Below are 16,574 nucleotides of genomic sequence, written 5' to 3'. Positions count from 1 at the left end.
AAGGAACAAAAAAAAATGCAATCCCCATTGACACACATGTGCTGACAGATATGTCTCTGACACAGTATTTGCATGTCTGTTTTATAAACGATTGCCCAATTTTATGACAGTTGCCTGAATTGATACAAGAAGGTATTTATTACTTTGATGTATTTATTTGATTCATATAGCCATCCATCTCACAGCAGTGACTCTGGGCAATACAATAAAATGCAATAATCTGTACAAGATTAAAACAATAATTTTTAATTATTAAACTATCATTTAATAATTTTAATTAAACTTTCACAGTGGTTAAAGCCATCCAGTCTGGCTTATGACTGTGGAAATCATAGTTCTGCATACTTAAAATGGTTCCCATTTGGGGAAGGCTATATGGTAGACAGTAACTATTTAAATACCATACAATTGTATTATTGGACTACTGATCACTGCATTATTTTCTCAGCATAGATCAAACACTAGGAATCTATCTATCAATTATCTATCTATCTATCTATCTATCTATCTATCTATCTATCTATCTATCATCTATCTATCTATCTTGATGATTTATCTTATCTACCTGAAAATGAAGAACTTATATATGTGACAGCTCACGAATGAATTCTTGATAACAAGATCTTTTGTTATTAGCATGCTTAGTGCCTATAGAAAACTACTTAAATTGGACTGGACTCAACTCTGATTGCCTTGATATGGAGACAGCTACACCTCATCACCTCTCTCTTGCCAATAGTCTTCACATACACTAACTTTATTTTCTGAAAAAGAGGAAACCCAGAAGCCCAAGTAGTGGTAGATCTAAGGGCTGAGTGAATCTGCCCATTCAATTCATCTTGGTTTATTTTTCCACATATAAGTTTGTTCATCCGATTTCAATACTCCTTTGAGTTTGTTTGAATATCTAAGTAATTAAATCTACCTTTCTCCTAGTCCACGTTGTGTTAGAAACCCTGCCTAATATATCAAATTCCTACATTTTTTCCTAACCTAATGTAACTTTGTGCATTGTTTTTCTGAATAAAGGGTGTTTTTGCAGATTTTCTCTGATATATGTTTATTGGGGGGTAGTAATCCATCAAACTGCATCACAACCGTGCTGCAATGAAAAAATGAGAAACAAACCAATATCTCTCTTCTCTTGCAGAAGCAGAAAGAAACTTTCTAGCACTTTTACAGCATCCAGCTTCATTATCCAAGCTTTGGATAATGGATTGGATAATGGATTTCATCTATCCTGGGAAAATTCAGTACAGACCCATTCTTCTTCCCTCTTGTGAATCATTATTTGGATGAGACCTGCAGGCTCTTACAAGTATCTGAAGTTATCTAATGATCTTTGGCAAGAAATGCAGGAGATGATCCTCTTGTTTAGCTTTGATGTAATTTTCTAGAACATTATTCTATCACATTCTCTCCCTTGTATGCCATACCTCTGGCATTGCCTTTTGCAGAGGTAAGACGGGGTGAGCACCTGACAATATAATAATGTATTCCATGAACAGATGGGCAGCAAACAGGTTGGGACTTTTCTCCTTATCATAATATGTTGAAAAATTCTTTGGACCAGAGAGAAAGAAGAGATCAGTAGGCACCTGAGAACAAGGATAGCTTCCAGAATACAAGCCCTAGAGGCAAAAGCTGAAGAAACTTCAAACATGGTTATTGTAAATATAGTTTGGAGGCATCATTATAATTGAAGTTTTCCAATCATTTTACACCTCCCTCCCTTTGAAGAAATTTTTGCTCCTAAACATATTGGAAAGAGTTGTTATGTGAATTCTTGGAGTCTGGAAAATAAAACATGGCATTATGATAAGGAGAAAAGTCCCAACCTGAGCCATGGTGGCACAGTGGTTAGAGTGCAGTACTGCAGGCTATGTCTGCTGATCATCAGCTGCCAGCATTTAGGCAGATCGAATCTCACCAGGCTCAAGGTTGACTCAGCCTTCCATCCTTCCGAGGTGGGTAAAATGAGGACCCAGATTGTTGGGGGCAAAATGCTGACTCTGTAAACCACTTAGAGAGGATTGTAAAGCGCTATGAAATGGTATATAAGTCCAAGTGCTATTGCTATATGAGAAGCGGAGGGACATTTCAGCCACATTTCATAAGCGAGACATTGGTTGATCCGTTAGGGAGGTTGTGAGAAAGAAAACTTGACAACCCACAGGGACCTTGCTTAATGTATTTAATAATACATTAAGACAGGTATGCTTACCTAGTTTCCAAGATTCTTGAATCTTAACTTTTTTTCCCCTGATGCTAAACCTGATGAACGAGCCTCTTTAGCACAGGTCTCCAAAGTTGGCAACTTTAAGGCATATGGGTCAACTATCGGAATTCCTCAGCCAGTAATGCTGGCTGGAGAATTCTGGGAGTTGAAGTCCACAAGTCTTAAAGTTGCCAAGTTTGGGGACCCATGCTCTATAGGAATCTTACCTCCTTGGTCATGGGCTACTGTCAATCAATACTGCATTTTTTAAATAGCTAATTTCTACAAGTTAAACATAACTTTGCTGCCCTGTTATAATACTGATTTATAGAATGTTGCTTGTAAAGTAGGCTATAGAACTGGCAGTTTTCATGCATGCTCCAAAATGGTTTCCTGGCCTACAACAGGCACTATGAGATTCCAGGGCTGTGGTTTCTCCCACTTTTTGGTGAAATCCAGAAACCACTCCAACTGCAATTACCCAAATTCAGTAGCAGCTTTTTCAGATGGGAAGCTCACAATAAGTTTGAAAATAGACTTTTTAAAAAAAAATCATTTGAAATACATCAACTTTTCATTTTGAAGGTCTTCATTGCAAAGACTTGAAGTTCAACAGCATTTGGAGAAGGCAGGTATCCTTGATCCCACAATTCTAGCGAAATCTTCTGTGTAATGAAAGTAATTCAGTTCTATTCCTTCATAATTGTTTCTTGCACATATAAAAGTTTTTATTACTGCCACTAAAAATTATTGTATTTGGCAATATAATTTTAATTCCTTTGAAACTTAGCAAAAAAGAAAAACTATTCCAGAGTTATTTTTTTCTTTTTATGAAAGAAGAGCATTATAACAAAGGTCCCAAAGGTCATCAGAAAGTCAGGTTTAAAATCAGTGAGTCAATTGGTGCTACTTCCACTAATTATTTCTTGCCAGGATTTCATTGCAGCTGCTGAGGGCAGCCATGCAATCCTAGGAAAGATACAGGTCATTTTAGGAATGCCCCACCACCCATCCTCCAAAACAAGGTTTGGAAGGAAGGAAGGAAGGAAGGAAGGAAGGAAGGAAGGAAGGAAGGAAGGAAGGAAGACTTCTGCCCTTCTAGTGAGTAGTTGCCATCTTACATGTTCCCCTCCCTTTTTCTGCCCCCCTTACTTTCCCTTCCTTTTTAACCCTTTATAGCCCCCAAACCCAATTCAGTCTTTTCTTTCTTGAACAAAAAGCCCATATAAAGCTTCCAGTCTTTCAAATATCTTTATTATCTGAAAGGTCAGTTTTGGCACATCTGCAAGCTCCATTAATTTTATAGTCCAATCTTCTCAGTGGGTATTTCATTAGTCTTCCATTGTTGTGCATCCAACAATCTTGCTGCAGTTATCATATATAGTATTAATTTCCTGTAATTTTTTTTCTAGTTCATAAACCCCATAAAAAACAATTCTTTCATTGACAAGAGTATCTTTTGCATTGTTGTATGGATTTGCACCCAAAATCTATTTGCTTTTTCACATTTTAAAGGACAAATTTCTTAGAACTGAAATTGTGAAGAGAACTGAGCTGAAATGTTTGAGGAAATGTACTTCTCTAACTGCGGGTCACAGTGTAAATTAAACTTTGGTATTAGACTATCTTACATATCTCAACAACTGTATTTCTAATATGTGGAGAGAAAAAAAGTTGTGTTGCCTTCAGTCAGGTGGAGTTTTGCTTGAAGTGTTGTCACTTTTGTCATGAAGTAAACTGAATTTTTGTAGTAGACTGATAATTAATCACTAGGCCTTTTGGGAGAAAAAAATCAGAAGCACTTTCAGACCTCTCCACTATCTAGTGTAAAAACATTGAATTGCTGTTTTCCTGGGATTATTTTCTTTACAAAATGGGGCTACATTTGCTGCCTAAAGCAACTAACTGTAAAGGAAGCTTCATTCTATCTAAATGTTCTGTTGCCAAGACACTTCATCAGAAATCCTGGGGTGTGGGTGTGCCTGTGTGTGCAGATAGAGGTGGGCTCCCTGGTACAGTGGATCTCTCTCTTTGGCTCCATTCTGGTTCCTTCCCACAGAAAAGGTACATTAATGCAACTAGATCATTTTATATCTTTACTAGTCTCTTGCACAGTAGTATAGATAATGCTTTAGGTCTGAGAATCCTTCATCGGCTTCAGCAGAACTTAGTATGCTTTGAAATTTGATAAATAAAAATAAATGGCCGACTTTGTTTCTAGTATTAGAAATGTTAAGTCTTTTTGCTTCTTATTTTGGGTAAAAAGATGGGATGTTGGTTACCAGTTTGGCTCCATAATCAGTAGCAGCTGTTGCAGGTACGCAAGTAATAGGAGTGAGCTGGAAGGGACCTTGGAGGTCTTCTAGTCCAGCCCCCTGCTCAAGCAGGAGAACTTACTGTATACCATTTCAGATAAGTGACTGTCTAGACCAGGGGTGTCAAACTCACGGCCCATGGGCCGGATGCGTCACATGCTGGCTACGCCCACGCCTGGTTTAGCAAAGGGGGAAAATGTCAAACTACCGTGATGACGATACAAGTTTGACACCCCTGGTCTAGACTCTTCTTAAAAACATCCAGTGATGGAGCACCAATTTCTGGAGGCAAGCTGTTCCACTGGTTAATTGTCCTCACTGTTAGGAAGTTTCTCCTTAATTCCAGTTACTTCTTTCTTTCATTAGGTTCCAACCATTGTTTCTTGTCCTGCCCTCTGGAGCTTTGGAGAATAATTTGACCCCTCTTCTTTTGTGGCAGCACCTCAAATACTGGAATACTGCTATCATGTCACCCCTAATTCTTTTTTTCTGTAGACTAGCCAAACCCAAATCCTGGAGTTGTTTTTCCTAAGAGGGACAACAAGTATAACAACTGCACAACACAATGAAAAAATGTGTGAATGAGGTCAGAAAGGGCTTTTGATGGAAAAATGTTCAATCAGTTTTGGTAGGAAAAAAACCTTGGCATGTTTCCAGATCTTTGGTGGAAATTGACTGTGTAGGTATCAATCACATAATAGCAGGGTTTACACGATGGGCAATGGCTGGACCACCATATAAGTCTAGGAAAATAAACAAACCTGAAACTTTGGCAAGCCAGTCCCCAGTTAACACTGATAATACCGAGCTACGTGGGCCAATGGTTTAACTACTCAGTAAAAGTCAGCCCATATTCTGAAGACAAAATACTTAAATCTTTCTTTCTCTGAGCCACTTTATACTGTAATTCCACCTTTATTGCCAGTTTTGTTCTTTCCCCCTTTTTTAAAGGGCACAGTCTGAAAAAACCTGGAAACTCTACCAGACATTGAGCCAATGAGATTACAGGTCATTTGAAAAATGTACATGGAGTTCTAAGTTTGCGAATTGCTGTTCATTTTGCTATGGAAGCTTCTATACAACAAGGTCATAAACCAGTGGTGATATCCAATTTTTTTTTTACTACTGGATCTGTGGGCATGGTGTGGCTTGGTGGGCGTGGCAGGGGAAATCTCCATTCCCACTGTACTCCAGGGGAAGGATATTGCAAAATCTCCATTCCCACCCCATTCTGGGGCCAGCCAGAGGTGGTATTTGCCGGTTCTCCGAACTACTCAAAATTTCCATTACCAGTTGTCCAGAACCTGTCAGAACCTGCTGGATTTCACCCGTCATAAACTAAACCTTCAGAGCATGGAAATGTTGCTGAAAATAAAGTGCTCATTGTTCAGCATTTTAAACTGCAATATACTCTTGTCACACTGTATGTGTTTGTGTGGGTGTGTGTAGATGTGTACACTCACACACGCAGAGATAAATACAGTTCAATGTTTCAGGTGATTAATTTTCTATGACAATAAAGCCTTGGAAATCTGGAAGTTTTCCGGCAATAATACTCAGACTCGGTATAGATTTTCAGTAGTTTTATTGAAAAATGCCTCTTTTGTTTCAGAAATAAATAATATAAGGCAGTGAAATTCACAATTTGCAGTTAAAATATAAAAGCAGCAATTCTATATCCATAGTCTTGCAAACAATTTCCAACTGCTTTTTTTCTGATAACTATGAAACATTATATTCTGGAGAGAAGGGGGATCATAACTAAATATACAACACAAACATGCAATTCCATCTCTGCAGGATTGACTGCAATTTGGCATAAATGTTAAGGTCTCTAAAACAAGGAAAATTAAGCCATTACTTCTTTTAAAATTGTATCCAGTTGATACAAGGATGCCAGCTATATCATTTAAAGGTTTGTGGTTGTTAAAAGAGACGCATAAAAGCTGTATATGCCCTGCAAGTTATATGCAAAAGTAGAAGAAATTGCTTATGCGGAAAGACAAATTTCTTCTTTTATTAGATGTTATAGATTGGTAACAGTGACTGAATTACCGAGCAAGTGATTTGACAAAGAAGAAAATTATAAGGCCAAGCCCTTTCGTTGCTGAGCTATACAGCCTCTAGATTACTTGTAGTAGCTGTGAAGAAGGTGGGATTTTTATGGTTGTTTTAGTTTTAATTTATTAAAAGAACCGTAGCCTTGCAATCACTTTGATGCACTTGTTAAGGTTTAACGCAGCCACCTGAAGCATAGGTATATTACAGGCATTCCAAGAGAGAGAGAGAATGAAATGTGTAGCAACATCTATTGCTATTCCCACATACGCCAGATATTCTCAGAAGATTAAGTTGTACTTCTGCTTGGAAACACGGTAGGTGGAATAGCATATCTACATATGAGAGAATGGCAACAACAAAAACAAATACCCAAAGGGAGAGGGGAGGTGGGGGGAGAGAGAGAGAGAAGTGAGAAAATAAGACATTTATGGTTTTGTTTTTGCTTTTCTTGATAAGGAACGTTTCCAGCGCATGTGTTCGGGGAACCCAGGTGAGTGCATATCAGATCCATAGTCCTCATAGTCCTCAGCTCTTCTTTCAGGCTCCACTGGTACTATGTAGGCCTCACTGTCAGGCTGATATGGTCCACTGTCAGGTACATAGGACTCTGGTTGAAAATAGTTGTCCAATGGAACATTAAAGTTATTATCACATGTCTTTGAATCAAGAGGGGATTTTCTTTTTCTTAGTTTAAAAGCAGGCTATTAGGTTATTGTTTTGTTTCAGTAAATCTGGGATGGCTTGTCTTTTTTCTTTTAGTCAATTCTCATGGCTTTTGTTTAGAAAAAAAAACCCACTAGCAAATTATCCTAAAATCAATAATTTATGTTCAAATTCTACTACAGATATTGGTCTCAACAAGGGGAGTTGTGACTGAGGCATTGCCCTTGCCTTTGACATGAATGCTGGAGCTTCTTATGTGTGTCCAGCAAAAACAGGTTGGTCAGGGGAACCACCATGTTTTGTCATTTGAAGAAATTTTTCTGCACCCTTTCAAAAACTTTCTGTATTGCAAATTACCCTAAGTAAAATTTAAACAGAAATAGCAACATCCACATCTAAAATATTGAAAACTGAAGTTCTGTGCAAAAATTAAGTCTCTTAGGGAGCAAAGAGACTTAATGCCAAGCAAGCAAATAAGTCCTACTTTGCAGTTTAGGCCCTAACACTGATTTTGTACAATGCACACATAATAACTACTCAAAAATAATTTCAATTTGGGAGAGGAAAATTTTTTTAAAACAGAAAAAATTTTGGTTTTTCTGTATTCAAGTTTAAGGAATACAATGCTCAAAATAAAATAATTTTGAGGTCCAGGGCATCTTTTTTAAAGTAAGTATTAAAATTACAAACTTCCTAAAGTCAAGCCTTGGATAATTTCCAGTGAAAACAGTTGAGATTTATGTTAGTCACAATTAGTTGTAATTTACTCCATTTATTTCACTGGGACACAATTAAATTTAGTAGGCTTAGTGTATATTTAAGTGATATTTAGGAGTTTCACTTAAGTGAAAGCCAATTATTAAAATAAACGCTTTGGTCAAAAGGGAAAACTTCATGTATGCAGCATTGTTTTATTCAAAATAGTTTGGGGGGGGGCAGCAAAAATTTATACCAAGTTGTCACCATTGACAATATTCAGTAACTACTATTTTCTGACAAATGTGACTCATATCTGACTGAACCAGAGCTAGTGCTAGAGGAACACCAAAGATTTCAGGAAAATCAAAATCGAAATTAATTATATTTTCAGCACTTGTAAGATTACATATACAAAAAAAACCCTCAAGTTCTGGACAAGGTAAGACGAAGACAAGAATAACAAAGAATAGAGAGAAAGACTTTGAGAGTTTCGAAGAGATAATGCTGGCACAAATTAAAAAGCAGCAGCAGGAGGTTTGAATGCAAAAGCAGGATGTAATGTTAACTAGGTTTAGTGGACATGATTCCATACAAATCATTTACAAGCCACAATTAGTTCATTATTTACAGTCACTTTTTGTTTCACCAAGGTAAATGCATTATGGTGTTATGTCCATTAATATGTTTATAAGCTTCCACTGCCATTCTACCATAGTAACTTGGCTTTGATATAATTGGACAGTAATTGGAAGGGAGGTTGAGTTTACATTCCTTGCTTTATCAAATGCCATTGCCCTTTATTGCAATCGCAAATGCTTGTTAGTAAGTACATTCTTTTAAAAAAAGAGCATCTCCCCTCTTATGAGGCCAACACTATTTATGTAACCATTATCTATAATGAAATAACCATACAGATTCAGGTCCAAGTTAGCACGTGCACAAACATCTCAGAAACAGGATTTTCATGGAAATTCAAACTGTAAGCAGCACTGGCGGCATAGAAAATTTGTTAGCCGGAACCTGAAATAGGTCAAAGATTTAGTTTTCAGGGTTGAACAGCTGTGTGCAAAACTGTTTTTCATTCATTACATCCATGAGAGTTAAATCTATCTATCTATATATATATATATATGCCAGATTGTTGTTGTTTTTAAAGAGTAGCACTTCAGTATTATTTTCCATTTATTTCTCATTCAATTGTTGATAGTGTGCAAATTTTGCATTATGGCTTATTTTATTGAATTTGATCTATCCATCAATACTATGAATGTGTGTGTACATATATATATATATCTATATATATTCACGTATACATGCAAACAACGTTAACAACAGCAATATCATGTATAAGGTGCTACAGTGCACACAACAAATTGGTGATCAATATTAAGGGCCTGGAATCTTTTCTTGAAGAGGCCTTAAATATATGGCACGGTCACTGGTTATGACTCTTCCCAGTTTAGAGATTTGGTGTCCTGTGGTCACAGATATCCAGCATTTAAGTTCCTTGGACCATTCGTTGCCTTAAACTGCCCTTCTCAAAAGAAATTTGTATAATAGACCAATATAATAGATTCCATTGAATTTGATACAGTGCAAATAATGACTTCCCATGCCCTCCCTTGCCTAGTTGTCTGCACTGTATCACAAAATGACATTTGAAATGGAAAATTAGATTTCAGGTACTAATTTTGTATAGATAATCCCATCACGAATCAGAAAGATGAACGCAGAAATGGCAAACTCTGTTCTTTATACTTTAGACGAATGGTCAACCTTGTTCAGAAGTACAGGAGTAGTTTGATGGAGAAGGAAAACAGGAAGAAGAAGGAAAAATGGTCAATTATATCCTAAGAGCATTGTGCCTTATCCTATCACTTTAAATATTAAAAATAAATTAGTTTGAAATATATAAGCAACTTTTTCTTTAAAGTAAAACTGATACTTCAAACTGGAACAAAGCTTCTTCAAAAACAGAAGAAATTCTATAAACATGAAAGACACCAGTTATGATAATCACAACAAATATTCCTAAATCTGATTGAATTGGAAAGCTTACATTGTTCAGCAGTTGAGTTATAGTTCACTTTTAATTTCTAATTAATTCTACTTTTATTACAACTTTTCACTGCATAAAATTATTCACACCAAACAAGCTTTTATTAAAGTATTCAATGATATTTAAATTCTCAATAGCCTACCTGGGTATCCTTGACCATTGTAAGCAATGCTAGCACACAGGGATGAATCACAGTATCCAGGGGAGCCAGGAGGCCCTCTGATACCACCATTACCAGGTCGGCCAGGTGGCCCAGGTGGACCTCGGGAACCTGTAGAACCTGGTGGGCCAATTCTGGATTCTCCTTGTGGACCTAATTGTAGAATGAAAAGGAAGTATTGTATCAATAAATTCAATGCGAGGAAGTTTAGTAAAGAGGTTGGCAAAATTAAAAAATGGATTACACTCAAGCATACATTTAAGGAAAGTTTCCATTTGGTTTCTACATATGGTGTTAATGAAACAACCACAGGAAACGCAAAACTTAACTCATCATTGGTTGTTTCCCTGATTTTAAGCTCTTTAGTCATAGAAAATTGTTTTGGCCCGACTGAGCTTGGTGGATTACAGAGGGAAGCAACTTCTATGTTACATTTCAATTAAAGCATAAGATTACTTTAATTTTGCTACTCCCCCATAGCTTTAGATTATATGAGATAATGTTTTCTTTGGAACAATTTATATTCATGATTTTAAAAAATGTGAAGTTTTTGTAAAATGAAGGTAGAAATTGTTGTGAGCTTATTATGAAGTTTGTCATGAACATTCAACAGTAAATTGAAGACAGAAGCAATGGGACAGAATCTGACTAAACCTGCCAAAATCTAAGTAAATAACCGAACTATATTAATAGCAAAACTAGCCACCATGACAGCACCATGATCTATGAGAGAGCCCTGTAACTCTGTATATGGAAAGAGAGGATGGTGGGGAGGGAAGGAAGTATTACAAATAAAAGCCAACTGCTACTATGCAATTTCTCAAACATTTACTTAGTATTTTCAACTGATGTGTGGAGTTAAGGAGGATGAACAACATCAGGCTGAATAAAAGTTTCAAACATGTGATAGTACACATCGTTGTTCCTAAGAGTATATATATCACTATTATAACCCACCTGGTGAACCTGGCAAACCTCGTGGTCCTTGTATTCCAATTCCTCTTTCACCTTTCTCTCCAGGAAGTCCTAAAGCACACCAAAAAGAAAATATATTCAAGCTGTGTCACAGAAATGCTGGCTTCAATTTCTCACATCAAGCGCTTGCTTTTACTCTGGATGCTTAGTCAATGCCACTTTGAGGAATGTAAACTGTTTTCATGGTCTGGCATATCACGTATGGTCATTGTTTTGCTGATAGTCCCATTACTGTTCTAAACCCTGAAAGATCAGTTAAGACCCCCTTCCTCTGCAAGGGGAACGTCCCCATGCCTCTAAGGACAACCCACCTCGCTCGCCAGGGGATCCTTGCATGCCAGGTGAGCCCGGAAATCCTGGCCTGCCTCCACTTCCAGGTTCTCCTGCGGTCCCAGGAGGTCCAGGGGGACCTGGTGGCCCTGGAGGTCCAGGCTGGTTGCGATTTGACTGGTAATCGTTTGGAATTTGATTCAGCATCTGGTTAAATCGGGTCATTTGGCCTTTTGGGGAGGAAAAAAAAAAAGAAATAGTTTAAGAGAGTGAATAATGAAGCATCCTTTTAGAGTGATTTAAAAAAAACCTATGTACCCACCAGCTGATGGCAAAGTCAAAACCAGTACAATTTACCATTTTAAAAGGAAAGAACTATTCAATAAATTTATGCAAAGTCTTATATCGGTTCCTTTCTCCAATTCAATCAGGAATGGATCATGCTGCACTAACACTCCAGGTATTTGTGATTATGTATTGAGTTCTCCGATAAATATTTTACTTCTCCTCTACAGTTCCTATCCACCGGTGGAAATATATAAATTTAAATATAGGGTAGTGAGTGTCCAAGTACGTGTAACTGTCTGACATAATCCAGATGTGCTGTCAGCATGAATGTCTCCTGGATTATGACCAGTGAATAATAAACAGTTAGGATGGTTACTTGAAAAGTGGGAAAAAAGAAGAAATGCATCATTAAACAGGACATTAAAAATAGAACATGTAAATTTTTGTAAGTTAGCACAGGGTTTTGCAATGGTATTCCACAAAACCCTAAGATTCCGTAAGAATTTCACAATGAGATACTAAGCAATAAAAAACGTTAGTTGATTGTTGTTTTTTAACTAATAGATTCTCCAGTTCTAGTCCTGCCTTAGGCACAAAGCCAGCTGGGTAACTTTGGGTCAGTCTCTTCTCTCGGCCCTAAGAAGAAGGCAATGACAAATCACTTCTGAAAAATCTTGCCCAGAATACTGCAAAAATATTTCCAGGCTATTGCCAGGAGTCAACACTGTTTCAAAGGCCCAAAACAAAACATAATGTTAACTAACAAGTATAAATCTCAATGTTAAAAGAATTATTCCTAGCAATACCATCCTTGACTTTTAGCTCGGACTACTGAGTTAAGGAAGGTGCCATTGATAAGCAACTGAAAGTACTTTGTTCTGTGTCTTCCACTTCCTATATGGATTGTGAACTAGCATGCAACTGTCCTCAAATTTCCCATAAAGAAAACAACCCTTTAGAGCAGAGGCGTCAAACTCAATTTCATTGACGGATGCATCAGGGTTTTGTTTGACCTCAGGGAGTGGGCATGGCCAGGGTGGGCGTGGCCAGCTCAACATCACTCATGTCAGGGGTGCTTGTACTGGCTCGAACTCTCTGCTAGTGAAAACAGGCCCTTATGAGCTCCATTTTCAGCTGTGACAGCCTCCTGCAACCCTCTGCCAGTGAAAACAGAGCTCGGGAGGGCCTCATGCGGCACAGTGAGCCGGTCCTTCACTGTTTCCAAGGCGGCCCCATGGGCCAGATCTAAGCATCCTGCGAGCCAGATCCAGCCCGTGGGCCTTGAGTTTGACACTCCTGCTTTAGAGGGGAAGTTGTTATAGATCACATGGCTACTTGGCGCATGTTTAAAATCCACAGTGTGTTAGGGCCTGACAACTTGGTATATGGCTATTGTTGTATGTGATAGAAGAACCACTTACTATTGATCATTTGTTCGCAGACTTGTCTAGCCACAGCTCGCATCATACCCTGGGAAGCCATTTCTCCCTTAGAAAGAAAAATGACTGTTGGTTTATTTCTCACCGTAGTCAGAGTTTTAAAAAATGTATGTGAATTTATTTTAAAGCTGCACTTACTCGGTCACCTTTTTCACCTTTCAATCCAATTGGCCCCTGTAACAAATTATATTCAAGCAAAATGTTATCACAGGATGGCATTGTGAAGCACAAATAAATGACACAGGTAGCAAAAACCCAAAAGAACAAAAAAAAAATATTCATAGTGGATGTTTCTGCATCAGATGAGTAACTCTCAGGGAATTGGGGGGAGGGAGGGTTATATAAAGAGCCCCATAAATTTTAGACTCAGGCCTCATCTGCAGAAAAACCAATGTGGTTAAATATTGAGCAGATTGGACTACTGGTCTGCATTTTCCTAGACTGAAAGCAGTATGCCACAATTGAATGTTTTCTAGATTTTTAAATATCAGAACCCCTGGCAACCCCTTGCAGAATTTTCCCCCTTGCAATTATATAGGACAGAGCTGTTTGAAATAGTAAAATGCTGAACCAGTAGACATCCTTTTCCATCAATTCAGCATGCCTCGATCTCATTATGCAGCACTGTGTAGAACATATGAATATCCTGGAGCATTATTCATACACAGCATAAATAATATACAGGATGAAGCTGAGTGACTGACAAGGATTGTGAAGGTTCATGACTGCTTCATCCTCTTTTTCCAGCAGCTTTCCTTCTTCCTTCCCTACCACCTATGGACTTGGCTGCTTCCCTCTGTTCCCCACTATACCTTTTCTGGCAGAGCAATCAGGCTTCATTCTATACAGAAAACATAACCCCATTCCATCCATGAATGGACCCAAACAGCCAAAACATATGTTTCTTTTCAAACACAGATCATCCAATAACAGCTGTTTCACTCATTTAGAAATTTATTTGATCACGTATTTAAATTCTGATTTCTTTTTTAAAAATACATACCCTTCACTCTATTTCCTTTTGTGGTAAGCAACATGACGCAATACACAAAAAAGAAGTAAGAAATAGTAAGGCAAAGCCATTCAAGTAAGCCATTCAAGTAAGCCATTCAAGTAAGCCATTCAGAACACTTTGATCTGCAAATCATTCTGGTTTGCTCTGCATTCATGAACTGTTTCAAATATTGTTTCTTGATCTTCATATTTGCATTTTTAATAGATAAAATGCTTTATAGCAGCACTGTCCATATATATATTTACAGCTTTTAAATTCTAATGTGATGTGAATACAGCAATTGGTCTCATGTGTTTTAGGAATATGGGAAACTATCTACCACATGAAACATTAATCAAAATAGTTCAAGAGCATTGGCTGTGTCTTCCAAGATTTTAGACATTGGTCTCTCCTGTTTCCTTCCTCAAAATGCTGAAGCTTTTGTAATCAAAGCAGTTATATGACCATTGAGCTATGCTCTATCTCTATTTCCAAGAGAGATTTTTTAAAATAAAATATATTCCATTCTGCCTTGACAACAAAACAATGTTATCTATAATTAATGCTAAAGTAATGATTAAGCAGCTTTTTAAGTGTGTAACTTTCAACTTTATCATCTAAAACGGATCTGTTTAGAGTCATCCATAAGAGTGATTTGGGGAAAAAAAAGACATACTGAATTACATTAGTATTTCTATTTCTCCTCTGAGACATGCCTTCAATATTTTTTTCTGTGGTGTATTCCTATCTCTATGAATGTCAGTTCTCAATGAGAAAACATGATAGATCTGTATACAGTTAATGTTCAGTTTCTGTATAATAAATGGATATAATATTTTTCAAATGCAAAATTGAGCACTGGGCTTTTTTCCAATTAATGCTTCCTCATTTTTAATTAAAATGAAATGAAGAAGAAACAATCTAGCTACCTGATGAAATATCATAATGATTTGTCCAAGTAACTTGGACATGCTAAAAATAGGAGGCTTAGGGGCTTTTTAATTAGTTGTTTTAATAGATTTTTTAAGGGGAGTTTTAATGGGGATCTTAAGGGGGAGGGGAGGGTCGAGATGGGTGGGGAAAACCCACTGGGGTGGGGGAGGGTATGTCCAGTCCCAGTGCGTGCTCACGGCTTCATTTCATCGGGTCCGAAGACAGGGGGGGAGGGGGATGTTCAGAGCGTAGAGTGTTATTCCATCTGTACGGTAAGTGGGAGAGGCAGATATGGCAGAGGCAAGGGGTCGTATCGTTCCCTGGGAGCACGTGCTCGATGTTTAAAAGTGATCACGTGCTCCGGCCCCTCAGTCCTTACTCGTTCCCCGGATGGCCAAGATCCTCAGAGCTTGGGTCTTCGGCTGATGCTGTGCAATGCCCGGTCCGTGGTAAATAAGGCTCCCTTGATTTACGATCTTATACAGAGGGAGTCCGCGGACTTTACGGGCATTACGGAGACCTGGTTGGGCACAGAGGGGGGTGTTCCCCTGGTTGAACTGTGCCCTCCGGGTTTCCATGCATTTCATCAGCCGAGGGCCCAAGGTAGGGGTAGGAGGGTGGCGGTTGTGATTAAAGAAAGTTTAGAGCCGAGGGAGTCCACTGTGCCTCAGATAGCTGGTTGTGAATCCCTCCTTGTGAAGTGGGGCCATAGGAATCAGATGGGCCTGTTGATCGCGTACCTGGCTCCTTGCTGCGTGACTACAGCCCTGCCTGAGCTGCTGGAGGTGCTGGCCGGGGTGGCAGTTGAGACTCCCAGACTTTTGGTCATGGGGGATTTCAACTTGCCATCGGCCGGCTTGTCATCAACGGTAGCTCAGGAGTTCCTGGCTTCCATGACGGCCATGGACCTGATTCAAGTAATTGATGGCCCTACACACATGGGGGGAGGCACACTAGATCTGATTTTTATCTCTGGACAGTGGATTAATGATCTGGTATTAGGTGATTTAGTGACGGAATCGGTGTCATGGTCGGATCATTTTCTCCTTCGCCTGGACTTTCGGACCGCCGCTCACTACCGCAGGGAGACGGAGCCAATGCGTTGGTTCCGTCCCAGGCGCCTGATGGACCCTGAGAGGTTCCGGACGGAGCTTGGGCCGTTCCCTGAGGATCTTGCCCACGGCACGACTGAAGGAACTAGTTGCGGCCTGGGAGCGGGCCGCGGCTGGGGCTTTGGACCGTGTCGTGCCTTTGCGGCCTCTGACCCAGCGTAGATCTCACTTGGCTCCTTGGTTCTCTGAGGAGCTGAGGGAGATGAAACGCCAGAGAAGACGCCTAGAGAGTACCTGGAGGTCTAGCTGTTCCGAGGCTGATCGGACACTAGTGAGATCTTTTACTAAGACCTACCTAGTGGCAATGAGGGAGGCGAAACGTTCTTACGTTTCCACCCTCATTGCATCGGCAGATAACCGCCCGGCCGCCCTCTTCCGGGTGACTCGC

The 16,574-nt window shown here is 38.9% G+C and overlaps 1 protein-coding gene across 1 annotated transcript in view; it reads right to left on the bottom strand.

Annotated features, from left to right (window-relative positions):
• Window positions 1–6,101: 6,101 nt before the first annotated feature.
• COL12A1 (collagen type XII alpha 1 chain) overlaps window positions 6,102–16,574 on the bottom strand; it is a 145,971-nt gene continuing 135,498 nt past the window's right edge. Inside the window, exons 59-64 of the mRNA XM_058176236.1 lie at window positions 13,286–13,321; window positions 13,130–13,196; window positions 11,462–11,650; window positions 11,133–11,201; window positions 10,158–10,328; window positions 6,102–7,201 (exon numbers count right to left, since the gene is read on the bottom strand). Of these exons, the coding sequence (XP_058032219.1) occupies window positions 7,020–7,201; window positions 10,158–10,328; window positions 11,133–11,201; window positions 11,462–11,650; window positions 13,130–13,196; window positions 13,286–13,321 (714 nt within the window). The 3' untranslated portion in view covers window positions 6,102–7,019. The remainder of the gene's footprint in view (window positions 7,202–10,157; window positions 10,329–11,132; window positions 11,202–11,461; window positions 11,651–13,129; window positions 13,197–13,285; window positions 13,322–16,574) is intronic.

This window comes from Ahaetulla prasina, chromosome 1 (assembly GCF_028640845.1).
Source record: "Ahaetulla prasina isolate Xishuangbanna chromosome 1, ASM2864084v1, whole genome shotgun sequence".
NCBI classification, from domain to species: domain Eukaryota; kingdom Metazoa; phylum Chordata; class Lepidosauria; order Squamata; family Colubridae; genus Ahaetulla; species Ahaetulla prasina.
This window is presented reverse-complemented; position numbering and strand designations above follow the sequence as displayed.